We start from the raw sequence: 24,341 nt of genomic DNA on the forward strand, positions 1-24,341 counted from the left end.
CTAACATGTTTTTCCGCAGATTTTCTCTTGGCTAAGTAAAGAAGAATGCAATCCATAAATCTGTTGTTGATGTATCAGTGAATGCATTTGCTGAAACAAATTAAAAAAAAGGAATAAAATTGTCTGCCAAACATACAGGGCCGTGAATTTCAACTCGTTCCAAAACTTAGAATCACATTTTAGTTTAGCAAAATAAAACGTTTCGAAGGGATTATTAGCAGGTTAGAAGGCGACTTACGCAGCGTAACCGGAGGTTCCGTGGTGGTCAAGCCGGACGGTGTCGGGCTGGTCAGATAGGGAACAGTGTTGTGCGGAATCGCATCCGGACAGGTTTCTGTCGGGATGATCGCGTCGGATCCCTCGCCCAACAGGACCACATGGTCCAGACCGATGTAGAAAGCTCGCGAATTGAATCACGCTTCAAACGCCAACTAAAACAGCAACAAAAACATTCCAGAATAAAAATGAAAAATAATCACAATAGTAACCAAAATATTCAGTAAAATATTTCAAAAATCACGGAAAGCCGTCGTGACCTTGGCGGGATCGTTGAAACAGAGGGGCGCCACGTCATTAACGCAGAGCTGGTTGAGCTTGTCGGTTTCCCATATCAAAAGCGCTCGTCCGCGCGGATGGCGAATAGTTGCAGCGAGTGGATGCCGTGGCCGTAAGCGCGGTAATAGAAGGTCAAGACGCTGCGGACAGCGCGATACGAGTGATGATGCTGCGAGTGATGAGGGTGGCGGACTGGTTGAGAGAGGGGAGGGAGCTGCTGCTGACCAGCATGTAGCCTTCGTTGTCGTCGGTGATGCCGTAGCCGGGGGGACCGGGCGCCAGCCATCGGTCGACTGCCAGCCGCACGTCTCAAAGTCCTCGAAATCGCAGGTGACGTTGGTGGATTGCGGCTCCGGGATAAGCGGTTCACGGGATTCTGAAACAGTATAAATCAGTGTCATCGTAACTATTGAACTATAAAAGTATCAATAAATTATCAAATTTATTTTTAAAAATTTTTAATGTCCTGGTCGACAAAAGTGTCATAAACAAACTGCCTAAATTAAATTAGAATATAATTTATGCAGTAATAAATGTAATCAAAACAAAAACGGACCGCGCTGTATTAGTGCTTGGCAGTTATAAATTCAAGCAGTAAAAAACTCAACTTATTTCACATTCATTTAGGAAATTACAAAAAACACACTGATATTCAAGCATAAACTTTGAACGACAGTGACAGTACATAAAGCCCGGTAGCTTCTTGAAAAAATACGATTGCTTATGCTATAATTCGAAGCTTCCCTTTTAATATAGCAGAAACCGACGCCGAGGGAAAGCCTACGCACTACAATCTTTCTCCAACGCCTAAACCTCGATTCAACATATTAACGCTTCAAGTGTTTACCATTACGAAAGCCGTTCTTATTTTCTCTGGACTGTTACCACGCATTTTTATTTAGACGATATTTATGACAATGTTTATTTGGGTAGTGTCTTCTTTTTCGTAGTTTCAGTCATAACGCATTGAGATGTTGGCTCATACAGCTGCGTACTGAACACAGCCACATAAAACTTAACTGGCATGCCCTCAGATTTCGTGGAGGCCATTTCATCAGTAGCGGCAAACGAGCCCTCGATACGGTGATTAACATGGCATGGTCTCGTTGCGGCATGGTGATTAGCGTAGTCTCGCTGCGGGGTAGACCGACCTTCTGACGGATGAAGTGCCAGGTCAGGGGGTTCACCAAATCTTCGGCGTTGTTCGTTTCGCACGCCACCCCGACCAATCCGTTCCCGAGAGCTGGTTCGTGAATCTGCAGTTCCAACTGCGTTCCGGCACCCAACAGGTACCAGAAGGTCACCTCTACAGTTGTTTCTTCTCGATCCAGCAGTGATAAAGGTCGGGTGAAGAGTTCCGAGAAGCCCTCGAGGTGTTCGGCGGAGACATAGCCGTTGCCGGCCTGGGCGGCCACTCCGTGGTAGGAGCGGTTGAAGTTCTCGATGAAGTTGACGCCGATCCATCCCGGACACAGGCCCACGTCGAAGGAGCAGGTGGCCGCCTCGACGATGGCCAGGGGCTGTTGGACAGTGGTGGCGATGGTGGGCGGGAGGACGTTGCCGTTCTCGCCGGCCAGGACGACGCGGTCCACGGCGATCTGCAGGCGCCGCGCTGGATGTAGCGGGCTTGGATGATTAACTGGATGCGGGAGCTGGAGGGGCGGTCGAAGTCGATGACGGCGCGGGTCCAGTCGATGGCGCCCGAGCCGGCGGCCCAGATGGGCGGGGCCGGGAGTTGGTTGGAGGTGGCCACGTAGACGGCGACGTTACGGCCGCTTGTTCGGTAGAAAAACTACAAAGGAAATCCAGGTACAGTAAACGAATAAGAAACAAATGCGTGGAAAAAATTTCAATGATTTCATTTACAAGTGTATTTACGACTTTTCCGAATATTTTAGTATCAATGCGATCCATTAATGCGATACTCTCGCCTGCCACAATACTACGTTCGGTGTAGCAGAAGCAGTAATTATTTTGATCTGCGTCACAGACTGCATGCGCTGAATTTATCCATGAATATTCGACATGTTCTAAGTTTAACTTCCATGTCACGACATTTTTTAAGCAAACAAATAAATAAAAGTAGGTTCACTTTTATGCGCCCGGAAATTTTCCGGGCGCATTCCATTTTCTAATTCAACATTACCTACTCAATAACTCCTATGACGGAAATAGTAGCGATGGCTTACTTCGATGTGGAAGTGGTTGGACGAGGCGTTCACGATATTGGCCGAGGCCAAGATTCGCGCTGACCGACCGCGCCGAGCGGACGGTTTCGTTGCCCATGGTGGCGCCGACAAAGAAATTGCCCGGTTCCGCTTCGAACACTATGCTGAAGTTGGTCTGTCCGATGCGAAGGAGCGGTGTGCACGGCGGCTGCACTATCGGCGTTCTGCCAGCCGCACATGTCCGCGTAAGCGCTTCACCGAAATCACAACTGATCGTGCCGGGGATCGGTTCCGCTGCAGGCATTCGAAGTACAAGCAGTCAATAATTATTAATTGCCACCCAAAAAGTTCTACCCACAGCTCAGATATTTTGGAAAACATGTGTTCACAAAAACACGATAAAAATGCTGGTAATTATTTTTGCAGCTGTGCAAAAAATTAATCATAACAAATTTTACGGTATTCTGTAAATTTTAATCTGATGTAGGTTTATAGCTAATGTAGCTGCGCAAAATCTTTAACAGCCACGGTACTACGTTGGAATGCATTAACAGCGCATTTGCTATGTATCTGATAACACATTCCATAACGAGCCGTTCACCATCTTCATAAACTTGATTAATCAGTAATTGCTAATCATTCAGCATTCGATATTGCACTTAACAATATGTAGCTTACGTATAATAATGGGTGCCGGTGTGGTCGGTCCCGTGGTCAACCCGGAATCGGTAGTGATGGTTTGGGAGGTGGAGTACAGATCCAGCGCCGGGCATTGCGAAGTCGGTGCGTTCGTGTCGGGATCCTCGTTCAAGATTACGTGGTCGATGGCCACGTAGATCTACGCCTTAAACACCAACTGTAACCGAAACCGCATATGAACGACAAGATTTGTGGACTATTTCAAAGTCAATAACAGGTCAAACCGTCAAACATTACTAAGGCAGTAAGGCCCAAGGGCCGTCTCAACGCCAAGCTCACCCTTTCTAGTGACAATTAGGCAAACTGTGAAAAAAATATTAAATAACTGACAAATAGACAGACATTTGATAAACTACGGATTCATCAACCAGGAATTCACAGTGACTTTAGACTGTCTGCCACAACACTACGTTTGCTGCAACACTACCTCGTTAATCACAACCAGCAAATTAAGAATTAAAAAACAATAAATTAAAAAAAGCTTAATTTACTTAATTAATCACCGTCATTTTAACATATCGGTCACATGTCAAAAGATCAACTCATACCACAACAGGATCGTTGAAGCAGACGGACACCAGCGTGTACAGCCACTCCCGCGACGCATCCCCAGTTTCCCACAGCAGGAACCGCTGGTTGCCGGCCTGTTCGCCGTACAGTCGCAGATGCTCGATCCCGTATCCGAAGGCGCGGTAGGCGAAGGCCATGCTGCTGTTGACGTGTGGGAATGCTTTGGAGCGCATCTCGAGGGTGTCGGTGATGGTGGTGACGTCCTGGCTGTCCGCCACGAGGTAGCCTTCGCTGTCGTCGTTATACACGGCGTACGGACCGACACCGTACGATCCGTTGATGGCTCACCAGCTGAAGGCCAGCCAACTGGGCGGCTGCCAGCCACAGGTGGCGCCACACTGGAAGCCGCGGTCACACCCGTGTGCCTTCTGCAGGAAATGCAATTCAAATCAGACGGCTGGTGATGCCGGCGATGGCGCCGTCGAAGGGCGCGTCGCGGGAGCGCGCCGTCATGTAGTTATCGACGTCGTCAGGGGCCGATTGGACGTGCCAGTCGATGCCCAGACCGTTGTTGGTCCAGCCCCACAAGTCGCTCTCGAATCGCAGCTGATGGTCGTCGCGGCCTGGCCGGGGCACATGAAGGTGTCGGGCGGGATGGCACCTTCGTCTTCCAGCTCGAGGGCGTCGAAGGCGACGACGTGGTCTGGCAGGATGAAGCCGGCAGAAAATTCCAGCTGTTGAGAATAAAACACTCACTGTATTCAAAGTTCATAATAAAAGTAATAAGTGGAAAATTATCTGCAACTGATTTTTAACAATATTCATACACAGCCATTAGCCGCATAGAAAAATCGTTAGTAAAATAAAAAAATTAACAAAAACTGGTAAAATGAACGAAAAATACATATCAAATACAAGGCATATATTCTACTATTAAATACAACTATACAAGTACTTGCAGTAATAATAATAAATCAAAATTTTTTACGAAACCTTTGTAACCCGCTTTCTGAAATAAGTGTCACCGCACATAGAATTCCGCTGAGTCGCACCAGACAACTTCCGCTCGCTTCCACTGATCGGTATTTCCTCCAGTCTCTTCCCACAACACATTGAACTCCAGTCCATTCATGCCCAATTTCGTCTTGGTCAGTCTGACAAAATCCACTCCGTGTCCGCGTGCATGGTACCAGAAGGAGAATTTTCCGTCGCGCTCCAACTTGACCGCGCCGTTGGCCACCAAGCGGGCCACTTCATCGCTCTTCAGTCGCTGATTGGCCGCGGCATACACGAACCACGTGCCCTGCGCGGCACTGCCGATGACTCCACTGTCAGTAGCTTTCTCCACGGTCTGTGCGCGGCGGAAGCATAGATTTTTTCCCACCTGTAGGTGATAAGTATCATTCTAGTGATAATTATCATAGGATAATGATAATTATCCTTATTCTAGTGATAATTATCACCAGAATAATCTGTGGCAGATTAATCTAACGAATTACGGAATTAATTTTTCTGTGCATAATAATCTCCTAATGAATCAATTTCAGCAAAGAACCCACCAGATTTAATACAGACTTCCAGAAAATACAGTAACTAAAAAAATAATGGAAATTAGGAAAAAAACATCTATTTTAACCATTCCATCACCTAGAGGCTAGAATCTATGTAAAAGTTTTCGAAAACCTATTGAAGAAACATGTATCTTCAAATTTTATTTCATTTCTAATCAAATTTCCTTTCACGTCGTTTCGAAAACGGCACAAACGAGATCTCATTAACTATATAGCTGCCCATAGACTACGGTTGTGGTAACATACGTAGATGGGGCCATAAAACTGCACGTCGATTCGTAGGCTGCGCCACAACTTTTATCTCATTAAATTAAATATTAAATAAAACAATTAAACTTTCGAAATATAATCATGAAAATTTCTAACAGCCTGATAAGGTCATATTTCGTCCAGCAGAGACTTGAGCAAGGGATCTATTTATTATAAGATGAAGCTGAAAATACTTGACCTCGGTGGTCCAGCCGCACATGCCATCCTCAAAATCACAGGTCAAAATGGGCGACGGACACTGCGGACTGAAGCCGGGCGGGGCCGGTTCGATCTCCCCGGTCAACTCGAAATCGTCCACCTGCACACCCGCCACCGTGGACTCGAAGACCAGCTGGTACCCCGGGTCCTGGCAGATGACGACGTCCATCCGCTGCCACGAGGTGGCGTTGCTGCGGGGCGCGTGCCAGATCTCGTGCTCTTCATTGAAGACCTTCACCTTCAGCTTGGGGGTGCCGTGGCCGGCCTCGTGGTTCCCGTAGTAAAAGGACAGGCGGGTGGGGTTGGGCACCTGTTGGTAGCCGTAATTTTCAAACAATTTCGAAACGATCTCAAAAACAAATTAATATAAGTAAAATAAATTCAAAGGTCAGTCGCTGTTGTTCTTCACCAACGATTGCAAGCTTTACGAATCACGAAGCCAAGTTCAATTTTGCCAAGAAAGCAATATGTAACTCTTCGAAGTGTGACTGCAACCCTACCTGCTGGTGGATGGTGTCGGCGATTAAACGGGCAGTGCCGGACAATTCCCAGACGTTGTCGGATTGGGTGGCCATGAAGTAGCTGCCGGCCACGCGGGTGCGTCGCCAGTTGAGGCCGATGGATTCTTCGTCGTGCCAGCCCCAGGTCCCGCTCTCGAACTGCAGGCTTTCGCGGGTGTGCGGTCCCACTGTACGCAACGTGTCAGTATGTTAAAGACCAAATTGCGTACTGCCAGACGATCAGGGCTACATTAAGCATGCACCACTGGGTGCTTAGAACTGTGCATTAATATTACCCAGTCGTCCCATATCCCTCCCGCTGCAATGGGAGGAGCAGAATATTGGAAAATCGCATACTACAATTAATGTATGCTGCTGACAGACAACAATAATATCGTAGAGAAGGGGAGTTACATTTAAGGATATCAGCAGTTGACGTGATCGATGATTACAAATTACGAAACTACATAAATATAAATATGTTCTGTATATGGAATAAACTTTTTCCCTTTCATTATTCTCCAGTTTTACGTTAATAAATTCCCGCCAACCTCTTCGGTAGCCGGAAGGTGGCATAATTTAACTGCGCTTGCACACTCTGTAATTTTTTACGACGAATATTACTCGGTCGTAACGAGCAAAATTATAATTCGTCTCAATTTGAAGCTAACGCTACAAACATATGGATTAGATAGTAAAAAAATCTACTTCCTTTGATCTTACTTCCTTTTGACTCAGATGAAACGAATCACTAAATCAGCAATTACAGTATTGAGTTCTGCATCCTGCAAGGAGGTTTCGTTGCGTTACGGTGCCACCTTTCTACAAAACCGTCTTAACCACAATATTTACTGCTGCGACTTCTGTTAATATGCTTTATTTTGTAATACTGGCTTATCGTTATTGCGCGTGGTGATGACCTCATCCAGTCCGACATGCGCGAAGGTGTTACTGGGGGTGACGCGGAACACCAGGGAGCGGGTGTCTTGGAAGCAGAGGTGCAGTGACCTGGCGCCAGCGTCGCTGGTAGTTGGCGGAGACGCTGTGCGTCACTTTCCAGACGCTGTTCTCCTCCGGCTGGTCGCTCCACCACTCGTCGGCGCTCTTGCTGTACACCTGGAAGGTGGCCGTGCCGTAGCCGAAGTAGTACCAGAAGGACAGTGTCGCCGAGCGGGTGTGGTTGTGGCTAGCGTCGCTGGCGGTGAACGCCGGGGTCTGCAGTTCGGCGAAGCGGCCCTCCGCGCTCAGGATGCCCTCGTTCTCCACGTAGACGAATCCATGACCTGTGATGAGGCGCATTACAGGCCAGGGTCAAATAACAAAAGAATAAGAAAAAATCAAAATTCAAAAAATATCTGTAGGCTGTATGACATGAAATGCTGAGCAAAAACAATTTTAAAAAATCCAGAATAATCAAAACAACAACAATATAAAAATTAACAATTATTAAACCACCAGTTAACGGGAAAATAATTAAATAATTACTGACATGGAGAGACCATAATCTGAATTTATTTCTCCTTAGAACTTTTTCAGTTCACCTGATGGTCTATGTTTTGTTTACAAAGGTTTTATTTGAGAACGCGCAAAAAGTAGTAATAAAAACATTTGCAACTCCGACTGTACCACTTTAAATTAGAAACCGGCAAATTTTCTTGGTTACTGACATCGTAATCTAGGTAATCGACGATCACATTAGACACTGCACTACGACACCAGTACTACAGTCTTTATGGTCCAATGGTAGAAAGTTCCAGGTTTCTGTTTTCGCGACGCTCTACATGCAGCAGTTTTTTGGGGCTATTTTCAAACAGAAAGACAATAAGAAATGGCAAGCCGGAATTAAAGAAAGGGAAAGTTTCGGTAACTGCAAAAATATGCTGCGGTATATTGTTTTTCTAAATTTCCACCAATCTCAAATTTGTATAATTATCTGAGCTGGCAAGGAACAACGATCATTGTGCAAAAGCCAATGGACCACGATAACCGTATTATGGCTTCGTAATTACTACTTTCGGTACCTCAACTTTCGTGGCACTCAGCGCATTTGGGACTATATCGAATAAAAGAAACAAAATCGGCAAGTAAAATTAATGATAGATCTAAAAACTTTCGTATCTGCAAAATACCACCGAGTTTTTGCTAATTATTTCTCGATTAACTTTTCTCTTACGTTATTATTTCAACTTATTTTTTTCCAAGTTAAGTGCTTCACAAGAAACCGGCTAATTATTAAAAAACAGAAAAAGGCAAAAACTGACCTTCTTCAACGGAAACGGAGTCAATGGCCACGGGGGTGCCGCACCGGCTGTGCTCGGCGACGAAGGTCACGTGGAAGCCGATGTCGGCCTCGAAATGCGCTTCGGCGTACCGCCAGCGCCCTGACTGGCCCTGGTCGACGTTCCAGATGACCACGGTGTTGAGGAGGGTGGTCAGGTACACCTGCAGGTACTTGTTGTCGCCGCGGATTTGTTGAAGTAGTATCAAAAGGTCACGCGGCCGTGGAAGGTCTTCCCGTCCTCCACCTGCACATTCGGGCCGTCCAGCTCACTGATCAGCTCCTGGGGTTCGTCGGGAACCGTGGGACGGACGGTGCAGTTGGTCACCGCGTAACCAGAAGCTGGATGACACAAAATACAACGTTACTAATTTTCTCAAATTATTAACTAACTGATTTTTCTACTTTTTAAATATCGCGTCACCGGGTTTCCAATTTTTCGCTTTATACATCTCTCATAGCTTTTTTCAAAAATTGTTTAGGCTTTATTCTGCGCTGTCTCAATTTCCACGTATTCTATCTAATTCGTCAAATATTTACCTTATTAATTTCTTAAATTATCAAGTGATAAAAAATTTTATGTTTTGTTTCTCCATCTTTGAAAATTTAACGTCACCGCGTTTTTAATTTTCAGTTAATAAATCTCCCATAGCTTTTTTAAAAAACGTTTTTAGTTCTTATTTTGTAGTTTTTTAATTTTCCTTATTTAATAATTCGTTAAATTTTGCCTTATTAATTTCATAAATTATTTATATACGTTGTGCATCTCGTTTACTCTGTTTACATTTGATTTTTTATTGTTTTATGATTAATACGGTGTAGTGTTTACATGGTTGGTCGTCGGGAATCCCGGCGCCGGTCTCCACGGGGCCGTTTCCCAAGACGAAGGGCAGGTAGAAACCCAATGACCCCAACCGTCGCAGATGCCCGCGTCGAAGGTGCAAGATGCGCCGGGCAACGGCGACCAGCTGTAGCAGTCACCGTGTGGCTCCGCGGTGACCAGCGGGAAGCGGGTGCTGACCTCGGTGATCACCGGCTCGGCCGTCGGCATGGGGCACACCGGATTGCCCGATGGTTCTGCAGACTTCGTCTACAGTCGGTTTCCTTTTTTTACCAGTGTTGTCATTTCCTGCATAATACCATCCGCAATAAATTCGGCTTTGTTTCAAACGGTAAGCACATATCTAAGATTCTGCATGTGGAACATAAGCCAAACAGCTGATGGGCTTCAAATGTCAGTAGCACTAGCTTTCTAAAGCGGACGGTGTTTCTGGTTTTTGGCTTATCTATCATAATAAGCTGTTGCCACTCGCATGTACGAGATCGTAGTAAGATAATCGTAGCACTCGTAGTAAGATAATCGTAGCACATGGATTTTGAATTCTCACACCACGCGCCTAACAAATGCACTGTAAAATTACGGTAATCGCTTTTGTGTTCAAAACATCTTTTTTATCGACACCAGTTGATTAAAAATTATTTAATTAGTCTCGTTCATTTAATTAATAATTAGTTAGCTCATATATCATCGCACCTTGGTAAAGCTTTCCGACAATATCATCTAACCCCATACTGGTCAGCAAGTCGGAGTGTTCCGCGCGGAACACCAAATGCTCCGGTCCGTTCAAGCAGAAATACGCCTCCTGCTGAATCCACCGATTGGTATCCGTGGCCGGATCCGCGAAGGCGATCTCATCGTGCTCCAGCACCGAGGAGATGGCGTGCACCGAGAAGCGGTAGTGACTGATTGCGTTGGCGTGATTGACCCAAAAGGTCACCTTCCCGTAGGTCAATTCATCCGTCAGCGCGTTGATCTCCTCCGACGTGCGCAGTTTGGCGGCGTACTCTTGCGCTGCCAGCGCCCTCCGATTCCGGATGCGTCCGCCAGCCGCACAAGTCCGTGGCGAAGGAGCAGGTCAAAATGGCGTCAGGGACGGCCGGCTGCGGGGTGGGTGTGCTACGTTGGATGGTGGTGCGCGCGGTCGTCGTTAAGAAAATGGGGCTGTTGTCGTAGACCACCTCGCCCTCCGGTGCGAATGTGATTTCGTCCAGTCCGAAACGGCGGATGCTCATCACACCGGCTCCGATCACAATCTCCAAAAGAAACCCAGTGACGGAAGAAGAAAACAGTAAAAATCCTCAATCACGGAAGACGGATCGAAGGAATTTAGTAATTCGGGAGAACCAAGCCACTCTACACTGAACTATCTATTTAAATTATTTACAGCCACCGTTCTACGCTATCCCTGGAATTTCAGACCATTCGCAAACGAGAGTATCTAGCACGAAAACGACCCTCTACCCTCCGACTTCGCTCCGGCCCTGGATCTATCAAATTTTGTTAAAGATAGACAAATCGAATTGCATTTGTAAAAATTATGAATTCCTCCGTAAAATTATTCCATACTACATTTTCACGTGTGCATAAAACCATAATAAAAGTGCAGGTTTTTTTTGCACCAAACTGCAGGCGATAAATCATTCTGGCATACGAGAACCTTTAAGACAACACTACTGACTAAATTCAGAATTAGTAATTTAATAAAAAGGCTTGACGAACAAATTTTGCGCATGTGTAAAATGAAATCTATATTACAATAATTTACGGTAGAACTTACTTCCTTCATTTAACTCATTAGATCATACCCGGTTAAATGGTTAATTAATTATAAATCGTAGCTTTTATCGGATTCAACGTACGCTGAATTTTCGGTTGAATTTTCAGTTTAGCACGCTGTGCTGAGCCCACTTGTTGAGGGTAGCCGAGTCCAAAACACGTCGAGAAATCGTCACTTGTTCGCCGTCAGCGAAATTCAGGTTAACACAGATTCCATCGCCGGCCGCCGGCGTGGCGTACACGTAGAAGCGCAGAACCGTCCGTGCACGGAGTGTGATTGAACTGGATACCAGACGCGCGCGATCGGCCGTGGTCAAACTCGGTGCCTTGCGCGAACAAGAACCACCCTGCAAAAATTGGTTAGTCCAGCAGTGACATTCAACGATTCTCAGTGATTCTGCGTTTACCATCGGTATCGGGCGGTGCGTTGATGTTCTGTGGCGAGGCAGGGACGGTGTTGACACGCTGCCATTGGAAGGTGTCCGTGGTCTCGGTGGTCCATCCGCACAGATTCTCCGCGAAGGAGCACGTCAGGGGATTGCGTGGGGCAGACGTGGTGGTGGGCAAGGTGGGTGCTCTGGGTTGTGGTGACAGCGGTGGTCGGTAGGGTGTTGGGCGCTCCTATACAAGAACGCGCTCAAATGCTGCGAATAACGATAGATGCTATGCTCTGCAATGCCAATCTGCTAACATGGGAATTTAAGTAAACTGGCACATCCTCTGATTTAAACTGACCATACGATACACAATGTGCTGGGCTGCTTCCTCGGATCATATACCACCCAGTGTACATTTACGGCAGAAAGGAGCAAACCAAAAAAAGCGTAACCGATAAATTGTGGAAGAAAACACTAGAAGGTCCTATTAGAATCTCAATGCGAGATGAATACCATGAGTCCATGCCAAATGCAGTGTGCACTCACTGCACTGTGATGAGCAGCGACTCAGCGAGAGAATTTTTTGTTAGGATTTTGAAGGTAACTGCCGCATCGCCGTAACCGACACATACACATAAGTACTCGTACGCACGTACAGTATGTTGACTTTTTAATGCGTACTTACTTGCAAACTTTTGTCCTTTTAATTGATTGCTAATCGCAGCGCAGTTAATTGATCAGCTGCCAGAAATCGTTCAGTTTTATTCTTTTATTCTAAACATTTCCATCTCCTAGAAAGTTTATTAGGAAATTATAAAGTCTGAGTGTTCAGTGGTTGTCTCGCTTCAGCTCTTACTAGCTGCATATTAAGCAATCGTTTTCCACAGAGATCCAAAGTATTATTATTACTAGTATAACAGCACTATTCTACTCGTACAGACTGTACAGAAGGTATACTAACCGTTTTCGTCACCAGTCCAAACGATTTCGTTGACGGCGATTTGATCCTGCGATTCCTTACTGGCGACGTATTCAAACCAGATCCAAATACAATCATGTTTCGTTATATAAAAGTAGATAACTTTTATTCGGCCTCGGCCAGCATACATAACAATTCGCCTGCGCAGATTTACACTAATTAAAAGAATCAAATTTTTAAGCATTGAAAAAACATCCAAAATCGTTACTATCACGCATGATCTTAGGACGTGCGTTAAGTGTACCCAAAACAGCCGCTGCATTACCACGGACTACCGCTAAAATTAGATCCCCACCAATTCGTTACATATAAAAGTGGATTCGCCGTAATACATAAATACACGGACGGTGCATATGCCACTCGACCATGACTTTACCTCATTGAAACAGCTACTGCGCCTGGTGCCACGTGTCGAATTCGCCGTTAAAAGAGCTCCCAGTGATTGTCAAAACCTTGACTTCCCGCCACGAATTGCAACATTCTCCCCACCAAGGAACCAGTTTCCGATTCGAAGTTATACCATAAACTGATCTGCGTGGTAGCGGTGTATTCGAATGCCAGACGGGAAATGTATCGCAGGGTGGGTGAGTTGCCGACTCGCGTTAGCAGGTGGTTGCTCATCTGTAAACGCACTAATCTTGACCTTTTGTTACACTGAATCAGAATGGTGTGCACGCGTACCGGTCGATGCATCGGTAGCGCCGACGTGGATGACGTTGTCCGCAAGGTAACTGTCGCTGTTGCGTCCGGCCGAGTGGACATCGCCGCTTCCGCTCTAGAGGAAGCCGAGCCGGCCGATGCCCCGGCTGCTGAAGCAGCACCGGAAGCTGCTCCCGCTGAAGCTGCTGCTCAGCAGATCATGGTGTCGTGACCTTTTCACCGTTTGCTCACCAATGACCTCTGATCTGGTATCCTACACTGCTCAGATTTTGTAAAAATGGACTGAAACTTTTGAGCACTGAATGTGATCGCTGTACGAAGGATGCTTTGGGCTGGATGGAAAATCAAGGAATAAATTAACCGACCAATTACGGGTTCTAAATGGTTGCAGCCTTGCAGGCTGCAACCGGCACGTTTGAGTTCGTTGGTAATTCAAAACTGCAAAAGGAGTTGCACCACCTAATAACTGGAAAACAATTTCAAATCTGGAAGTGGACATAACACGACTGACTGTGTAAAATGTAATTAGTGGCTTCTACTAGTAGATACACACAGTACATACAAATGATACAATGTAATTATTTGATAGATGATTAATATCGTTTTTTTCGGCAACAGAGTTCAGCGAGCAGCAACGGGCCGAAATTAATGGCCGGCGCAGGCAGAAATTAATTAAAATTATTCGCAGATTAAGTAGTTAACACTTAACACATATTGCTTGTTACAATTATAAGGTATACTGGGTGACTGATTCGTGCAATGACTAATAATAACTACATACTAAGCAAGTATATGTGGTGAAGGCTCCTCATACCACCTTTCGCCACCTTTGGCTCCTAATACTTTTGCTTTTTACAGCTGTATATCGAATAAAGTTCGTAAGGAGAGCATAATTATGCATTTCGATCTATTTAACCTTCGATAAATTTTTCCACTTAAACGCAATAATTCATCGCCTGAAATAAGGCCGCCTCTGTCGATTGATGCCCAATGAGTGATACAAAGTTTGTAGTTTCCGAAGCTATTGTTAAAAGTACTGTACGAGTACTCGTTTTGTTAGCAATATTTCGTTGAACTGTAATAATAAGTTTGTTTTTGAAAAAAATTCTGAAATTCCCAGGAAACTCCATCGTATCGTGTGCCGGCATGGATTCGACATTCACGTACGACCGGAAGTTATATTCTGCCATTTGTTCTTTTAGGTTACTGTGACTGCCACCGCACTCTACCATAATCGACCTTTAATAGTTTTTCACAGATTTTGTAATAAATTACCGACTAGAAAAATCCAGAAATTCGGGGGACAAATATAAAAAATTAAAAGAAAACTGTCCATTCATCACAGTATACAAATTCCAGAAACACATCCGCTTAAGAGTATCAACAGCCTCTACAGCGTCTCCTCGTCGAAGCCCTTGGTGCGGAAGGCGGCCACCGTCGGCTGCGAGGGCGGCGGCGTGCTCTGGCCGCTGGCGGGCGGCGGTGTTGGGGGTTTGCTGCTGTAGGCCGGCGGTTTGGACATGGTGGAGGTGCGCGTGGACATCTCGGTGAGCGGCGTCTCGGTGACGACGTGCTCCTCGTAGCTGCGGCCCTTGCGCTCGCGGCGCTTGCTGCGCAAGTGCAGCAGCGCGATGACCACGCCCAGCAGGACAAGAGCACCGGCCACCGAGCCCACGCTGATCAGCACGATGTCCTGTGTGCTGTAGGCCTGGGGTGCGCTCGTCGGTCGCACGACGATGGGCGGGGTGGTGGCGTTCGTCGTCGGTACTACACGAAAAAAATCGATTACTGAATACTGATCGCAAAATAAAATTTATTAAAATTCAAACCGAAAATTAATTTCATTAAAAATCAAAATCAAATTATTATTAAATTTGTTTGGACTGCAAAATACACAAAAAAGAGAATAAATAATACAGTTGAAAAAACAAGGAAACAAATCTGGACCGACAACATGGGAACAAAGAGGGTAAGCAAAAATAATAACTGCAAAACCGAAACTGACCAAAGTTTAAAAATCCGGAAAGGTGTTAGCCAAAAATTCGAGTAAATCAATGCAATAGCAGCCGCAAGAAACAAAACGAAAATAACTAATAAAAGCTTTTGAAACAAATAATTAACCGAAAATACGAGTACACCAAGAAAAATAATTACAATCGAAATTCATGGAGAGGGAAAAATTAAGAAAACAAACAGCGGTTAACTGCGCCAAACGATTTTACCATTACTCGAGCATATTCAGACGAAAAAACAAACTATTTTTTGGTGACAATCAATAAACGATTGCATACCGGTTGTGGGAGTCGGCGGCTGTGACGTCACTGATGTTACCGTCGATCCGGAAGTTGCCGTCGGCCCGGATGTTATCGTCGACCCACTGGTGACCGTCGAGCCGGTGGTGACGGGAGGGACGGTGGTGGTCAAATTTTCCAGTTCCGCCACGAAGCCTGCACAGAACCATAACGTTTAGTGCTGTTCCCCGTTTAATCAGCACGTTGCTTACCTTCTTCAGCCGAGTACCACGTGTCCGTCAGCGCGAACAACGCCGGTACGAGTCCCGGCTCCTGACGGTTCTGCACCTCCAGGACACTGACGCGGAACGTCTGCAATGCACAGCACAACCGTCAACTGCCGTCTGCCGGCAAAACCCTTAATCTGTTAAAAACATTCACCGCTACCTCTAATCAAAAATATGCATTTCGGTAACCAGCTCTATAGCTGGACAAGCAAACGCCAATTAAAACAGATTAAAGTTGTGGTGAAGACACTATTTAACTTTTTAAATATATAAGGAATGTAGTTACATTAAAAACTTACTTTCGAAGCATCAACAATTAAATCAATCCCCACCAATCGCTTAGTAAATACGTTATTATGGACAGTTATTCTGCTTATTATTTTCTAATCTTAATAACAATTTTCTTATAATAAGTTTGGTTTTAAACGGTGATAAATTTCGCTGCTCATTTCGCTTTGTAAGCAACCTCACTGTAACCTTTATTAATCTGTTAAATATTGATAATAATTAAAGTAACTGATGTTGTGTCTCAAACAACCTTAACAAAAAAAATGCGAACGTACAATTCGGCTGGGCTGGTCGCTGGCGGGCAGCTCCACCACGGCGGAAGTCCAGCGTTCGAGGCTCTCCGTGGGCGCCAAGGGATAAGGCAGACTGTTGTTCCCGCCCACCAGGAGGTCCACCTGCAGGCGGGCGCGGGTGACCAGCATGTACTTGAAGGCAAAACTGGTCGGTTCCGGATGCGGCGGGATCTCCCCGCTGACGATCTGCACGGGGCCGGCGGACAGCGCGTCGCCCAGGACGACCAGCGCGGTCTCGTGCGTGCCGGGCAGAACCTGGGTGGTGACGCCGGGCGGGGCCTGCCAGCCGCAGAAGGGCGCGCCGGGGGCGATGTCTTCGCAGGTCAGGGAATTAGGTCGATTGATCGGGCCGCAGTCCAGGGTGCTGTTCAGAGGGGTAAGGGAGGTGGCCTGGGATTCGCGGTTGATGATGATCTCGTCCACAGCGAATTCCGACGCGGAACCGGCTCTGCAGAATATTCATATTAATTTTTCTTGATAATTATACCTTTAACAGGCAAAAGCATGAAAATTACAGGAAGTGTAACGCGCACACACTTAAACCCAGTTTAAAATTAAAGTTAAAATTTAAGAAAATAAATACTTAAAAAAAGCTTTTATATTTTATGGTAACCTTGTCCGAGCGAATGCCGACGCGAAACGGTCTCTGCAGCAATTTCAAGATGAATAAAAAAAGCACAATTTCAAAAAAAATTTCCATTTTTTTACGCACATTTCTTATATTTTATTGAATTACATTCTATTTATATTTTCTTGTCAAAGAAATAAACAATTCAAATTTGAAAATCCGTTAAATTTATATTGTTTTCTTGAAACAACGTTGGCCGAAAATTTCTTTCTAAAATGTTACTACTATATTAAATTCTATTAGCACTCAGACGGACGGACGCGAACATACAGTCTGTATGTGGCTGTTGTGTACGATGGTCGTCGTCAAAGCGCAGAATACTGAATATGAATACCGTTTACCGGTATCAAATTATCGTAGTATAAGGGATTCAGCCATAGTAACCAGGCTGACCAAGTTGCTGACAGCTGACAATTTGCTTAGCACATAAAATCAAACGCACTACACTTTGTTTTTACTTATGCATACAGAAGAGGTAGAATGATTAATTATTCAAAGATCAAACACTGCGTGAAGCGTACATACCGAGCGAAATTGATTACTATTATCAATTTTCAAAAATCTTCATCTGTTTATTATTATGATTTTTTTAAATATTTTCCTTAATATTTTATGCACAAAAGTTCACAATTTTTATTATTTATAATTCTACTTACCCAGCGGTGACGCTGAACTCCAGCTGTACCAACGGCGAGAATCCCGGTACGCAAAGGGTCACTCGCCCGGGTATCCAGCGTCCGAACGCCATCCCGCCCAGAGCGGCACTTCCGTGCAGTTCAAACAACACATCCGTCGAAGTAATCTGTCCATTGACGACATAATGCGCCTTCACCGTGAACACCTCCACATCCGCATGGGCGAAGTAGAAGAAGAACACCTGCATGCGTTCCCGCACGTAGAACCCACGCGACAACAGACTGGCGTGACGTTGCTGACTGTTCGGTTGGAACAGCGCCATGCCACCGCCCACGGAGGTCGTTATGTCCTCACTGGCGTCGGCAATTTTAAAGCCTTGATAACCGTAACCGCAGAAATGGGAATTGAAGGAACAGCTCAACGTCCCGGTGGGCAGGGGCGGCACCGGGGTGGTGACTGTCGGTCGTGTGGGGCGGCTGGTCGGCGGGGTCACCGGCGCCACGCTGGGACAGTTGTCGCCCAGAGTGACCACTTCCGCTTCGTTGAACAAACGGATCTGGTCGATGGCGACGGTGGAGTCGGCGTCGGAGAAGGCCGCTTCCAGGATGAAGACGACGTTGGAGGAGGCGGGGACGGGGAGGGTGGGGTGCAGCCAGGTGTTGGATTGATCGTTGTTGCTGCTCCAGAGGACGGTCTCGTTGTTCGTGGCGTTGGAGAGGGATTTCAGTTGGACGTACTGGATGGAGGGGCCGTACAGGTGGACGAAGAACTCCAGGGAGGTGTCAGCGGAGACGGCCAGGCAGGGGGTGTACAGACGGGCTATACTCAAGTCCTGGTTGGGGATGCCGGTGGATTGGGCGTGGAACCGGCCGGATTTGCCGTTGTTCGGGTGGTCATGGTAATCAATACGGCTCGTCGAGCGGACCCATCTGCACAAAAATCCAGAAAAATGCGCATTTATTACATTAATCAACACCATTTAGAGTGCACACATAGTATGACGGCCATTTAAAAATTAAATGCCCACAGCAGAATTCCATGCATTCGTTCAGGCATTAAATTGATTAATAAATAAATTTAATTAATTTGTAAAAATTTGGGAAATATTTGCACATAAACTGTCCATCTCCCCACAAAATTCGGAAGCTACAACAAATTTTACCTGTTGTTGTAGGGAGCGGCCCGGATGTCACTGAGCCATCCGCAGAAGCCGTCCTCGAAATGACAGCTGACCACGGGGCACAACCCGGGCACGGAGGCCGCCAGATTGTTCTCCCCGCGGTACCTGACGTCATCCACGGCAACCACGCTGTCCGGCATGGTGAAGGCCACCTCCATGATCAACTGCGCACCGACCTTCCCGCACACCGTCAACACGGCCTCCTTCCAGCCGGGAGCACTTCCGCCGCTGCGTTCCCACACAATCTCGTCCACCTCGTTCTGGCGGACGATCAGCCGGAAGTAGCGCAACTGGTAGGCCGCGATGTTGTACCAAAAGGTCACCTGCGTGTTGTGCGGCATGGCCGAGGTGATCGGGCGGCTCATGATGCGCGCCACGTTGTTGCTGCCGTTGATAGAGTTGGAGGATTGGGAAGCGAGATAGTTGGAGCCGTATTTGGCGCCGAGGATGACGGCCGGTGGGGTGCCGATGGTGTCATTGACGATCTCGAAGTAGTTGCGGTAGTACAGGGCGTTCATCCAGCCGCAGTTGCCCGCTTCGAAATCACAAGTGATGGTGGTCTGTGGGGCGCCGGGGCAGGTGTAGGTGTCGGGAGGTACTTGGCCGGATAAACTCGCTTCGTTGTCTAACACGAAACCGTCCAGGCCAACGGCGCTGTCGGCAGCCGCGAAGTTCGCCAAGAAGAACAGCTGCAAGGCGGAATATTGCTAGTTGCTCTGCCATTATTATTATTAATCGATTTAAGATTACTGAAGCTGCACAATAACCGGTATGTGTTACAAGAACCATATTACGGGGTAGTTATTCATCAGTTTTATGGGGCTCATCAGGTTTGTATTACATTCTTATATATTGTTCAGTTTAAGCGCTATATAATTGTAGGAATTATGTGCAATTACTATACAATTAGGGATTTTTCACGGATAATTTGATCATTACTGTTATCATGAAGATAAACTAGTTCTACTCGTACAGTAATTACGGATTTGCAAAAGACTGTCGTCCACGAATATAACGTAGACAAGTGGCACGATGTTGTAGTTCAAACATGCAGGCAAAATCAATACGATCGAACTGCTTTCACATTGCACCTTAAAATTATGTCTGAAAACTATTTTTGTAAAAATGAAGTCTTAATATTCTGACCGCCTAACTGATCCGTTGATAACGATAGTTTGTGCAATCACCTCATCTTCAAACGCCGAAGAGCACACGTTGTACTCTGTAGTGCCACTGATTTTATTTGCGAGGAATTCGGGAAAATTACCGAGGTAGCCTGACTGATTCAGTGAGCGTTTATTGAGCAGCCAAGCCGAGTACAACAATTTTTTTATTGGGCAATGTTGTCATTTGTTTTACGTTGCAACCAAACGTGAACGCGGAACCCGTTTCTTGTGATAATATATTACTACTTAGTACTACTCTTAAGGAATAATTATGGATGGAGACTTACGGTGAAGGGGTTTTCATCGCACACGGTCACTTCCGCCATGCGCCAGCCAGTCAGACCGGTCTCCTCCGCCGTCCACAACACCTGTTCGTAGGTGCCATCGTAGCCCTTGTGGCCCTTGATCAGGCTCAATTGACGAACGGGCCCGTGCAAGAAGTAATAGAAAGTAAATTGAGTGGCGGCGCGCAGTTTGATCGTGTCGTATATACGCAACACCGGCGTGGCCGGCTCACTGTCCGCCGATTCTGCCTTGACATACCTATGCAATACACCGTGTTCAATTATCTTTATAAATTTTCTTGAAATAATCTACATAAAAAATACTTCATAAAAATCGGCAAAAAAATTATTATATAATAATAATTCTCAACAATAGTAAATAACCAAACGTCTCAAAAACTATGCTTATTAATTCATGATATAATTCGTGATAAAATGTTCCACAATGCTTTTTTGATCAGTGTAATACAAATCTAAAATAAAGGGTTAAAATGGATAGCAACGAATAGAAACACTGGAAAAAAATAAAAAACATTAAAATATTAAAAAATATATAAAAACGTTAAAATATAAAAAAAACACAATTCTTACAAAAATAAATAAAATATAAAAAAAATTAACAATGAAGTGCCTTACCATGTTCCGAGCGCGGCATTCTGTCCGGCATCTTCGCGATAGCGATGGAAGCTGGTCTCTCTCCATCCACAGAAGCCGTCCTCGAAGCCGCACGTCACCAACGGCGAGCGACAGTAGCCGTCGATCTCGCCCGGCTGCACCGGCGCGGTCTCGCCGACCAGCACGAAATCGTCGACGCTGACGTCCAGCGCCGTGGTCTCCAGCACCAGCTGGTAGCCCGGCTCGAAGCACAGGTACACCGTCGCCGTCTGCCACTGTAAAGTGGGCGTGGCGCGCCAAATTTCGTACTCTTCCTCGAAAATCTTCACGTTCAGTTTCAGGTAACCGCCGTGCACATCGCGCGGGAAGCGGTAGCGGAAGGTCAGCTTGGTGGGATTGGGCGGGAATTGGTTGACGTGCATGCTGATTAGGCGCGTCGCCGGGGCGGCTGCTGAGGCGTTGGTGGGGATGGTCGCCAAGAAGAAGTTGGAGGCATCTACAAAAAAATCCGTAAGTAATTGTTAAATCATATATTTATTCTGTAAATAATTGTATATTTTGTTTGTGAATTTAAGGCGATGGACTAGTTTGTAAAATACCAATCTTTATAGCTACTTCGAAAATTGTTTGTGCACCTTGGTTTGAGCTGTTTTCGGAGTGTATGGGTTCATTAGAAAGCTCATAAATCGCGCTTTTTAATAGACATAGTTTCAAAATCAACACTAACAGCATAAACGCGATAGAAATTTTTCTGTTGTGTGAGCATTAAAAAAATCTAAGCCAAGCACCAGATGGAACATCTTCAGGTCTGATGTTTTCAAATGGAACTTAAAATTATTTCACACACTGGGTTTATTCAGAAAAAATCTTGAATAAAAAGCTAGGAAGATACAAGTTTTTGAACATGGAACTAATTCTTCTTACGGAGAAAATCACTGAGCGTTGGAGTTCGAATGACTATATCGCAAAACCAAGAAAACCCAGTGTGTAGAATAATTTTTTCTTTCCAATGGTACCAAGGACGACCAATTCCATTGCGGCAGTGGAATGCAATACGCGTAAACTCTCCGAACTTTACTTCCAGTAAATCAAGGTTTTCGGGTTTTGCAAATGGTCCGCTGCATCGGTGGACCAGTTTGAGCAGATAACCACGCTACCTGCAGGCTGCGCATGGCGTTCATGAAATCGCCGCCTGCGCACGGCTGCAGCGGTACGCAGACACGCAGCCCGCGTGCGGTTGGGTATGCTTCGATTGAAACTGTGATGGCAGCTACGTGAATCGAACCGTGCTGCTGCACCCCTCCGTCGTTTTGGACCCGCGGTACCTTTTGGTTTTAGACGGATTTGGGTTTCTGTTCTGTTCTTTGCTTCTCAAAAGACTTCTCATTTTAAAAAGCATTTTTTTCTGTTCTAGAAAATGTAGTTACTGTAACTTCTCTGGGGATGAAGCAAAACCAGTCTATCGCCTTAATTATGTATTTATTCATATATACTAATTTATTTTCTTACCGATTTATGCATTTATTTATGTAGTTCTTTTATGTCTCTATTAAGATTTTATTTATGTTTATTCTTATATATTCCACGTAGATTTGATTCTGTATTTGATTATGAATTAAAGGGAAACTGAATGTTGCGTACTGTTGATCCAATTCCATGTGATGCCGCTGCCGGACTGGATGTCCCATCCGCAGATGTAGTTGGTCGGCTCGTCGGTCTGGAAGTCACATGTCACCGTGTGGTCGAACTTCTGCGGTGGACACTGCTGCTCGGGGCCTAATAAATCTATAAAATAACTGCATTATAATACAAATATATTCAAAGTCAATAAAGGTATTATTTAGCGCACAATAATGAAACTGATTCGAAATCTTCTAGTAATATCTAATTCTGCCTCCACAACATTGTGAAACTGCTGTACAACTGGTTAAGTGCTTTGGCACCAATTTACGACAGATTGGTAGAATAGAGGCACAAGTTGGATACATCCATTGGCGTCGGCCGCATTGCTAGCATGACAGATTGTTTGAACATTGACAGAAATTGTATAGAAACTTCGCCCATTCCCTGTCTAGCAGAACTCCCGTTTAATTTTTATTTAAAAATTTGTTTTAATTTAAATTTGTCTCCATCAGTCTCATTTAAGTATACTAAACTATGGCACAAATTAATTAAATTACCGGGGCGTGCCGTGGTGACCACCTCATCCAGCGCAGCGATCGTGAAGTGTCGCTCGGACGGTGTTAAACGGAAGACCACCGTCATGAGCTGTGCCGTATCGAAGCAGCCCTGGACGCTGGCGTGGCGCCAGTAGCGGTGCACCGCATCGTTGTCGGTGGTGTGCGTCACCGTCCAGAGGGTGCCCTCCTTCGCCGGGTCCTCGAAATGTTCGCCCTGCGGTTTACTGATCACCTCCAGGGTGGCGGTGCCCTGGCCGAACAGGTACCAGAAGTCCATGACGAAGGCGTGGCTGCCGTTGCGGTTGGCGCGGAACACCGGCGTCTCCAGTTCGGCGTAGCGGTCGTGCTGATTGTGGATGGTTTCCTCCACGAAGGCGAATCCCTCTCCTATTCACAGTAACGGAAATAAATGAAACAGAACATATTATTCACATACACCAGAGCGATAACATATATATCTTTATATTAAATATGTATTAATTATTTAATAATTAATATTTAGCAATCAGATATGTATTATTATTAGCAATTTATTAAATGTATTAAATAGCGCGTACCACGGAACGGCTGAACACCGGCGTGCGAATGATTGGCGGTCTGCCAGTGTAATAATCCCAACGAGCTCCATCCCGCGCACAATCCATCATCGAACGAACAGGAATATTCCTGCAACGGGGGCCGTGTCACCGGCGGCCGAGTGGACACCGTCGGGGTGACCGTGGAGGTTGGTGGGCGGGTCGTGGGGAACGTCTGTGTGGGGCGGAATGTGCTTCCTACATAATCCCCATAAATAAATTAAAATATACAAAAAAGGAATAATCAGGTGCGACGTACCGGTCTCGCTTTCCAGGCTGATCTCGTCGATGCCGGTCCAGCTGTCGAGGCGGGTGAAGTGGGTCTCCAGGATCAGCTGACAACGGCTGGCGTCGGCGCCGTCCGCCTGTCGGATGCTGATGACCGCGCGTTGCCATTGGCCGATGTCGCCGTGGCCGGTGTGCCAGACGGAGGTGACAGGGAAGGCGTCGCTGACGGCCAAGTAAGCGCTGATACCTTGCACGAATCGTCCGCTGGTTCGATAGTAAAACTAAAGCAGAATGTGACTTCTCACGTAGCTGTCATGGCTGAACATTTACAGATAGAGCCCGGAAATAAAACACTACGCAAATTCAGT

At 45.9% G+C, this 24,341-nt stretch overlaps 3 protein-coding genes across 3 annotated transcripts in view; all 3 read right to left on the bottom strand.

The window, feature by feature from the left end:
- Nucleotides 1–795: 795 nt before the first annotated feature.
- Nucleotides 796–8,927, bottom strand: LOC129595160 (MAM and LDL-receptor class A domain-containing protein 2-like). Its single transcript, XM_055492077.1, has 9 exons — nt 8,733–8,927; nt 6,472–7,754; nt 5,952–6,281; nt 4,963–5,316; nt 3,971–4,666; nt 3,402–3,579; nt 2,745–3,017; nt 1,576–2,347; nt 796–931 (listed from the first exon to the last, which is right to left on the bottom strand). Exons 2-5 carry the CDS (start codon nt 6,544–6,546, stop codon nt 4,442–4,444), a joined length of 984 nt encoding a protein of 327 aa, XP_055348052.1. The 5' UTR covers nt 6,547–7,754; nt 8,733–8,927; the 3' UTR covers nt 796–931; nt 1,576–2,347; nt 2,745–3,017; nt 3,402–3,579; nt 3,971–4,441.
- Nucleotides 8,928–11,269: 2,342 nt separating this feature from the next.
- LOC129595163 (uncharacterized) lies at nt 11,270–12,189 on the bottom strand. Its single transcript, XM_055492079.1, has 3 exons — nt 12,102–12,189; nt 11,774–11,987; nt 11,270–11,713 (listed from the first exon to the last, which is right to left on the bottom strand). Exons 1-3 carry the CDS (start codon nt 12,102–12,104, stop codon nt 11,568–11,570), a joined length of 363 nt encoding a protein of 120 aa, XP_055348054.1. The 5' UTR covers nt 12,105–12,189; the 3' UTR covers nt 11,270–11,567.
- Nucleotides 12,190–14,606: 2,417 nt separating this feature from the next.
- Nucleotides 14,607–24,341, bottom strand: part of LOC129595159 (MAM and LDL-receptor class A domain-containing protein 2-like) — a 37,748-nt gene continuing 28,013 nt past the window's right edge. Inside the window, exons 43-54 of the mRNA XM_055492076.1 lie at nt 24,005–24,254; nt 23,728–23,943; nt 23,171–23,557; nt 22,632–22,775; nt 21,012–21,486; nt 20,379–20,634; nt 18,908–19,614; nt 17,766–18,674; nt 16,464–16,929; nt 15,886–15,985; nt 15,674–15,829; nt 14,607–15,149 (exon numbers count right to left, since the gene is read on the bottom strand). Of these exons, the coding sequence (XP_055348051.1) occupies nt 14,773–15,149; nt 15,674–15,829; nt 15,886–15,985; nt 16,464–16,929; nt 17,766–18,674; nt 18,908–19,614; nt 20,379–20,634; nt 21,012–21,486; nt 22,632–22,775; nt 23,171–23,557; nt 23,728–23,943; nt 24,005–24,254 (4,443 nt within the window). The 3' untranslated portion in view covers nt 14,607–14,772. The remainder of the gene's footprint in view (nt 15,150–15,673; nt 15,830–15,885; nt 15,986–16,463; nt 16,930–17,765; nt 18,675–18,907; nt 19,615–20,378; nt 20,635–21,011; nt 21,487–22,631; nt 22,776–23,170; nt 23,558–23,727; nt 23,944–24,004; nt 24,255–24,341) is intronic.

This window comes from Paramacrobiotus metropolitanus, unplaced genomic scaffold, assembly GCF_019649055.1.
Source record: "Paramacrobiotus metropolitanus isolate TYO unplaced genomic scaffold, Prichtersi_v1.0 Parri_scaffold0000075, whole genome shotgun sequence".
NCBI lineage: Eukaryota > Metazoa > Tardigrada > Eutardigrada > Parachela > Macrobiotidae > Paramacrobiotus > Paramacrobiotus metropolitanus.